Here is an 8,832-nt window from a genome sequence, read left to right as displayed (position 1 = left end):
TTAATTATAGAATTGGGATTAATAATGCTTTGAAAGAGCTCTACCCAAGGTCATGGTCAGTGAATAACAGAGTTTAATGATGTTGCCTGCCTGGTCTTTTTATTTTTCAGTAAATAAGTAAGATATTAGATGGGCTTCTGTGGGTAAAAATAGTATTCTATTTATATTTCAAGTCCTGTTAAAATGTGTCATCATGCCTGTCCTTTACAAAAATATCTATTAATCTCTTGTGATTCCTCAAAGAGACTTCTCCAAGTCTAAATCCAAATAAAAAAGCTTCCACTCTTGCCACTGACAGTTTTTGGGTCTGCAGCACCTTTTCCGGCCAATGATGAGAGACTCTATGACCAGTGTTTGCTAGGTATCTTCAAGCTCCACTGAGAATTTGGGACCCTCCGAAATCACTGGATGCAACTGTTGAACATAGAATGAAGAGAAAGGTTCAGATTTAGCCTTGATTCAGTTGGCAAGAAATACCTAACTTTGCTTGCAGGCTGCATCTCCCGTGCTCTGGTTCTTCTGTTCATCAGGAACGGTGAGCGCGGCCAGCATGCTGATTCCCTGGTCTGGCTCTGTGACTGCTCCAAGGGAGGGCATGGCTCTGTACCATGCAGGTGTCGTCCCACCTGAAGCTCAGGAGAGAGCCCTCTGCATAGAAATTATGGCAAGAATAACACTTTGTGGTTGCTAGGACCCCCTCCTCTGGACTGTGTCCCAAATGTGGCCTTGCATTTGGCTCCATCATCAGACCTGGTCTTGTGAGTCTTTCCCGTGGTCCTGCTGCGGTCTGCATCTGCTGCCTTTGGTTCAGTCTCCTCAGTGATTGTTTCAAGACCCTCCTGCAAGAAGCATAGGCTCATACTGAGGCATGTTCCTATCTGTTTAAAAATATAATTATTACCAACTTGAAAAAATGCATTTTGAAATACTGAAGATATGCAAAAGGTTCATAGATGAATATAACAAATGACTGTGTCTCCACACTCACATTTAAGAATTCCCGTCTGTGCCATTCCGCATTGCATGTCCCCACCCTCTGCCAAGGTCATCTCTACCTTGACTTTGTTGTTGGGCATGCATTTCATTTTTAATACATATATATGTGATTCTAAATATTACGTTCTATGGATTAAAAATTTTTACATAAATTATACCATAATGCAGATATTCTTCTGCTTTTAAGAATTTGTTTTAGTTTTGATTTTTGCTCAAAATTATGTTTAAGAGATTTACCCATATCACATATTAATTTGTTTTTACTGCTGAATAGTTTTTTGTTGCATGCATATAGCTCAATTTATATGTCCATTGTCTTGTTGATAAGTGTTAGGCTGTTTCCAAGGTTTGCTATATAAATAATGCTGCATTGATTGTTTTTGCATACATTTTTAAGAATCTAGGGTATAAACTTTATACTCAGTGTCCTGGATTCTAGGGTATGTGCATCATCAACTTTGCTTTCCGGTGTGCATGTTCCAAGGGGTTTGTATAAGCATTCCCATCCCCCCATATCCTCACCAACACTTAGTGTCATCAAACATTAATATTTTGTTGTCATTAATCTGATGGGTGTGACATGGTAGCATTTCAGATTGTGCATTTTTCTGATGTCTAGTGAGCTTGATCTTTGTTTTCTTTATATTTTAACTGGTTCTTTCTCTTCTGTGAATTTGCCCTTTTTTCTATTGAGTGTCCATCTCTTCCTGTAAGTCGACCTTGATATATTCTGAAAAGTAATCCTCAACTGGTTATGTGGCTTGCAAATATCCTATCTCACGTTTTGGCTTGTCTTTCTCACTTTTGATGGAAGCTTTTGACAAATGGAAGTTTTGACTGTAACATGGTGATAAGCTCCAGTGCCACACGGTGTGCTGTGTGTGGGGAGGCAGAGACAGGGGCTTGGGGGTGTGTTTTACTGTGGCTTCCTTTATCCTTCAGCCCGTGGAATCTCATGAAGATAAAATGGAGGCATGGACTGGAGGAAAAGAAGCAGCCTGTGTTGTCTGCTTAGTGATTATCTGGGCACTTAATGTACTACTTTGAATCCCATGGTAATATGTGCAAAAAGCCTCAGTCGTAGAATAACTTAATTAAACATCACTTACAAGAGTTTAATATTCATTATTTGGCTTCAGTTACTGCCTTTGCCCCCTCCCTTCCCTCTCTCCCACCAGAGTGCTCTCTCCCTGCTTATTCCGAGGGTCTAATTAGGCTAATGGCTGCTGCTTGCAGTGACCTTATGTCTGTTGAAAAACAACAAAAAATAAAGACTCTCTTTGGTTTGGTCTTTGCATGTGGCAGCCCCAGCTCCTGAATTCCGTATTTCTTTTCTTTTTCAAACGCCTGATCCCACTTGTGCCGCATAGCAGAATTAATGATGTGTGTTTGAAAAAGGCTTGGCAGCCAAATTGCAACAAATACAAGAGGGCCAGGGCATTGGAGAGAGGGAGGAGCTGGAGAAAACCTCGAACCTTCCAGCACCGACTGGGCAGCAAAGACTGCGGCTCGGCTGGCTGCTGGCAGGGGAAAGCTTTCAAAGGAGGGGGCCCACGTACAAAGCCAAGTGAGCTCGCTCTTATTCTTTCTTTCCCTGTCTTGGGGCTTAATAGCATCCTTGGCTCCCCTCTAAGCAGGTTTCTTCAAAGGCTTTTGTGAGTCTTTCCCGTGGTCCTGCTGCGGTCTGCATCTGCTGCCTTTGGTTCAGCCCCACAGAGGGGCCATGTGATGCTGGAGCTCAGGGTTCCTCGTGAAGGAGGAGCCAGGCACAGAGTAGTTATTGCTCTGTTCAAAGGTCAAGTCTGTGCACAGGTACAGAGCCCCTTTCAGGTAATACAAACGTGGAAAAGGCCCTGTCTCTGGGGAGACAGACAAGCACTATGGGAACTCACCACCAGTTTGGGAGAGCAGTGTAATAAGCTTTGTCAAAGAGTGCTGGGATGCCCAGGCAGCGAGGGATTGGTTCTGATGGAGGCTGGGTGCAGGAAGGGAGAGCCAGGGACTGCAGACATGATGTGATGTGAGATCTGCCTTAGAGCTGATGAGGAGGTAGAGTTGATCACAGGGAGGGACTCATTTTGGACAGTGAGAGAGAGGTGCTACACGTGTGTTGTGTTTGGGGTACACTGGGGGGTTTCAGGGGAAGTGGGAGTGCGGTATATTTGGGAAGGTGGGAGAAGGTGAGGTTCAAAAATAGTTTGGATTCAGGTGGTGCAGGCCTTGAATCCCGGGCTGAGGGGTTGGGTCTTTTCACTGGGAATATACTAAAGGGTCAGGCATGGAGGTAACACATTCAAATGTGCATTTTACAGTCATAGCTCCTGGAGTGGTGAGAAGGGGGAATTCATGAGGAAAAGACACAAAGCACAGAAGTGACAGGACACCGACTGGGAAGCGTTTTAGCTCGCATGAGTGGACAATGAGGCATAGGGACTCAAAGTTACTTGGGAAATAAATTGAGCAGGATGTGGTGACTAACGGGATGCGGCACAGGTCACAAGCTGGTCAGCCCCGATCATGAGCCATACTGCAAACTCCCATGCAGAGGAGAGACCCATGGAAGCTAATGGTAGGTAGAGGCCAAGCAGAGCTCACCCAGGGAGCCGGGCGAGTAACACGGTCCATGTGCCAGAGCTTGGTCAGACCCGAGGGACAGGGGAGGGTACAAGGACAGGACTTGTAGGTGGCCTCAGGAAAGACTGAGGGCAACAGTACCTCAGTCTAATTTGGGGTTCAGGGCCTGACTTCGGAGCTAATGCAGAGCCCAGAACATAGCATAGTTTGGACAATCCCCACTCCCTGCTTTTCAGGAAGGGGCTGTGCCTGCCTATTGCTTCTACATGTACCTATTGGCCAGGTTCATCCCTAGGGCACCCCAAACACCCAGATTAGGAGTCAGAAGAGCTCTAGAGCCTGTCCACAGGCAGCAGAGGATCCCTCATCCCTAAATTTCTTTGCAACCGCCTGTTAATATTTGGCTGACATAAGCCTTTGGACGGCTGGTTTATGTTGAGGTGATCTGGGTAGCACTGCAGGGGGAAGGGCCCAACAGCAGACTGGAAGAGGCCAAGAAGGGAGGGAAAAGGACTTGTCTCAGGACACAGTAGTTGAGTGGTACAATTAGAACTCTAATCTAAGCCTTTTAACATCATCAATTCCTATGACTCTGTGTCACAGGACTAGAGAGAATCTTCCTGGTTCCTCTCAGGTCTTGGATGCCTAGGCTGGTGGTGGTTGGACACCTGGGCCTGCCTGTACTCATGGAGATCTGTGACTGAGGCATATATTCAGGTGGCCCTTTGTTCTTGTGGCTGGGTCCCGAAGGTTGGACAAACTGAATATAGCATAGATGGTGGTTACAGGCAAGGGCTCTGGGTTCAAGTTTTGTCTCTGCCATCGACTAGCTGCATGCCCTTGGACAAGGTACTCAGCTTTTCTATACTTGAGCCTCCTCATCCGTAGTGTGGGTAGGGTGATGATACATCCCCAGTGATCTTGGCTGCTACCCTTTGCCCTAATGCAATTATTAATGGTCAAAAGTGTCTTCGGTCAGATGACAAATAGTTACCTTAAATATGGGATAATAAGTAGTATCTACTTCATCAGATTGTAAAAATTATATATGTGAATGCTTTTAGATTAGTGTCTGATAATATATAGGCATCCTTTGTTAATTATATATTGAGTATTGATTTAATTTCCTAAGGTTCTACAGCAAATTACTATAAACTAGATGGCTTAAACCAATGGGAATGTATTCTCTCACAGTTCTGGAAGCTACAGAACTGAAATCAGGGTGTCAGTAGAACTGCAATCCCTCAGAGTCACTGGAGGAGAATTCTCTGCCTCTTCTGACTTCTGATGGTGCCTGGCAATCCTCTGCACTCCTTGACTTGTGGTAGCATTGTTCCAGTGCCTTTATCTTCACATGACCATTTTGCCTTTGGGTTTGTCTGTATCTAAATTATAAAGATACCAGTCATTGAGTTAGAGCCCACCCTAATCCAGTGTGACCTCATCTTAACTTGATGACATCTACGAAGATCCTATTTCCAAATAAGGTCAAATTCACAGGTTCCAGGTAGGCATGAATTTTGAGCAGACATTATTCCACCCAGTACAGATATATAGATATTTATCTATGTACTTTATTTCTCAATTACACTTTAAGCCACTTGACTTTTATACCTAGCACACTGCTTGGTATGGTAACATAATAAGTAGTCAATTAATTGTTGAGAGATATAATGTTCCTAAAAGGTGGCCTTTGTTGGTTTATTGTGGAGGCGGTGCTGGGGCAATGGTATTAGGGAAAACTAGGAGGAGAAAAAAGTATTCCTCTTGGTCATCTCTCCCTTGACTGAATGGAGAATCCCAGTTTCTGAGAGCTGTCAATCTCATTGCTTGCTCACCCTTTGCCTAGTCTTTTTTTTTTAAGAGTAGATACAGATTATTTTATTATAAAATAATTATGAATAGATGTTAGCATGAAATGTGAGAAACTATATTATTCAGGAAGAATACTGAGTGCCTTCATTTAAAGGTGACTGTAAAAGTCAGTTTGTACTTCTTTATAAATAATACTCTTGTTCAGAATTATGAATTGTAAAGGCCTTGATAATTGTAGTTTAATTACATGTCAGGTACCCTGAAGAGGTCCCTGGATTCTATCTGGGGTTGCCTTTCAATGATTCTTTATAATACTAAATGTTCTCCCCACCCCCCATTTTACTGAAATATAATATTTCTATTTGAAAAAAATACGACTGGAAAATATTAAGAATAAATTGTGCATTCATTTATGTCATAAATTACAATGATAAATAAATTACCATTAAAACAATCTGATACATCTCTTTTTTTATGGAGTTTGCTCACAGAAGAACTTGCGATGTCAATAAATCATCACAGTCCCACACTTACATTTTTATGTTCAGGGACTTGGAACTATCACAGGAAATGCCAGAAGCCTAGTAAACATATTATGCATTTTATTTCCATTGCATGATACTCATATTTCAAAGTTATTAATTATTCAGTAAAATAGCCCTAGAGCTTAAAGGGAAAATATGATCAAGTTTGAAATCAGAATGTAATCTTTGGGCGAACTGAGAGGACTCAGGGATTCCTCTCCCATTTTGAGCTTTTAAAATAGTGACTGTTCACAGTGAAAGAAAGCAGTCTCTAGCTATTTTAGAAATAATGAAAATGATCATAAGTTATGATCTAGAGCTAAAACCTGGGTATAAAAAATTCACAAGTATGAAGGGCTAATAATTAGGGGAAACAGTGAATTAAGCTGAATTATCAAGGCCATACTTAGGTAGCTAAGAGACCATTTCTTTAAATACTATGAAAGACTCTAAGGTTTGAACAGGCACACATTTTAAATAGGCATGTGGATTCCTTATGATGAAAAGCTGAACCTATTCTCTCAATTTTAAGTAGGGTAAACTAGTTGGACTCATTACCTAATACTTAAAACATAAGGCTTCCCGTTATTGTAGAATATTTCTCTTCTGAGAAGACAAGATACATGATTTTTCAAAAATCACAAATTTGGAACAAGACTTAGTTGCTAACTTCACTTACAGCCTAGAACTGGCAACTTGTGCCTCTCCTTTGCTTCAAAAAAAAGTGTAAGAAAGAGTGATGAGATCACCAGTCACCATTTTAGGATCTTCGGCAAATTCAGAATCAATGTGGAAAAACACTGGCATATCTGCTTCCTCTTGTGGGATTGAGCCTTTGTTCTTCAAAACAGAACCACTGTATTTTATTGCAATACTGTCCACCTTCAAATGGCACAACACTGTATGTAGAAATTCCGATTATTATTAGCTTGTTAGTAGGATTCTCAGCTTTATAAAACGCAGTGCAGTCTTTCCCGGCACTAAATGTAACTCTGCTGAGGTCTGAAGTCCCACTGGAGATTTGCGTGCACATCTGCATTAAGGGTGACTTTAATGATAGGATCCTTAACGGGTATCATCATTTCAATCTGGTCTGATGAATGACCTGCTACTGCTGATCCTCCAAGCCCAGTCATCTGTCAATAGAGCCGATAAAGGGGGCACCGCGGCCACTTAGGCGAGGACCGACTTGTTCCGCCGCCGCCAGTCCTCCTGCGTGCGGCGAAGGGCTCGTGCTCCTCGGCCGCCGCGGCGGCTGCAGGGCCCGCTCGCGGGCTGCGACCGGGTGCTTCGATGTCCCGAGCCGCCCCAGCCCCGTCACAGCCTCGTCTTCCACTTCTTCGAGGCCTGACACAAGGCTCTACCCTCTCCACCCGCCCTGGTCGGGGACCCAGGATGGCTGCCCCACCAGGGGCAGAAAGCAACGCGCCTGCATCCCGCACGCCAAGGCCCTCCCATAGCGCCCAGAGAGGATGCCGGCCGGCCTGCCAGTTAGTTGGCTAGTCTTACAGGGGGGAAAAAAAATCTTGAAACCATTCTTAAAAAAATTCAACAACACAATGAACAACCACATACACAAAATACAACAAAAAGACCCTTTGGCACATCAAGAAGATGCTGAGACCAAAAGCTGAAACGGCTTTTCCATAATGCAATGAAATACATTAAATTCAGTAGACATCAAAGGAACTTCGGGAGCAATTGCTGAATTTCTGAAGTAAACAGGGCTTTCAAAAGAAACGAAAACAGCGCTGGGATCTGGTGGGTGGGAGCGCGTTTGAGGAGGCCAAGCGTGGAATCCCCAGGCTCTTGATCAAAGAGTGAATTCTTTAAAGAGTGGTAATAAATGAAGCCTTGAAAACTCTTTTTGATCCAAACTGCTCCAGGTATGGGTACCGACTGCAAATGACAAATCCGTTTGCAATTAAGGGGGGGCCGATGATTCCCTGTCCTCAGACTTATATTTTGCAGGTTAGTCAAAATGAGGAAATAATTCTAGACAAAAAGGATACAGATAAGACACAACCTCACGTGCGCTGCAAAGCAGCAGAGTTTAATGACAATTCTGGTACCCTTACAGTAACTGTTTACAGTTTAAGTGTGTGATTGTGACGGGGTGCCTGCCAGAGAGGAGGGATGGAGGTCTAACGGGGGAAACAACGGCCCGTAAACTGGTCTCTAGGATTAATCCCTCCGTTTCCCGGAGGGTGAGTAGGTTCCTTGTGGGACCCTTTGAGATCATAGAGGTATAGAATCCTGGAGGCTGGGAGTCACCGACACTCCCCCTCATGGTTCAAATGAATAGAGCAGCTAAATAGGTGAGGTGACTGGCCTGACATCACACACGTTCGTTCAACAGTATTCCTTCATCAACTAGTTAACATTTTCTAGAGCAATTACATACAACCAAAACCTGCAGCACGTTTCCCAGACCCAACTCATCAGAATCACCTGGAGTGGTTTTAAAAGCATGAATTTGTATCCCAAGCAAAACTGTTATAACACTCATGAACGGATGAATGTCTGTGGCCGTATGTTATGGACATCCATTCTTTCCTCTTGGGTACTCACTTAAGAGCCAAGGGCCACATCACGTGGTAGGCGTAGGTTGGTATTAAGAGTCTGCCAACCTGTTTTCCAAAGTGAGCATCTATTTATGTGCCCATCAGCACTGGGTGATACTCACCAACACTTGAAATGACTAGTTTTTTTTAATTCTAGCCATTCCAACAGGTATGTAGTGATATCCCATTATGGCTCTAAATTGATTTCCCCTGATGGCTAATAGTGTAGAGTGTCTTTTCCTATGGTTATTTGCTGTTTATGTCTCTTTGGTGAAGTGTCTATTCAAATCTACTGCCAATTTGTATTGTTTATTTTCTTATTATTAAGGTTTGGGAGTTTGTGAATGTTCATAGATGCT

The 8,832-nt window shown here is 43.2% G+C and overlaps 1 protein-coding gene across 1 annotated transcript; it reads right to left on the bottom strand.

Annotated features, from left to right (window-relative positions):
* Window positions 1-6,580: 6,580 nt before the first annotated feature.
* LOC108392589 (cytochrome c oxidase assembly protein COX11, mitochondrial) lies at window positions 6,581-7,367 on the bottom strand. The gene is given in 8 exon segments (XM_037024576.2): window positions 6,581-6,631; window positions 6,633-6,734; window positions 6,736-6,892; window positions 6,894-7,070; window positions 7,072-7,134; window positions 7,136-7,225; window positions 7,227-7,282; window positions 7,284-7,367. Coding segments are annotated over 8 exon segments (780 nt in total).
* Window positions 7,368-8,832: the final 1,465 nt, after the last annotated feature.

The sequence above is a fragment of the Manis javanica genome, chromosome 3 (genome assembly GCF_040802235.1).
Source record: "Manis javanica isolate MJ-LG chromosome 3, MJ_LKY, whole genome shotgun sequence".
NCBI lineage: Eukaryota > Metazoa > Chordata > Mammalia > Pholidota > Manidae > Manis > Manis javanica.
The sequence above is the reverse complement of the archived record's forward strand: the minus strand, read 5'-3'. Positions and strand labels throughout refer to the sequence as shown.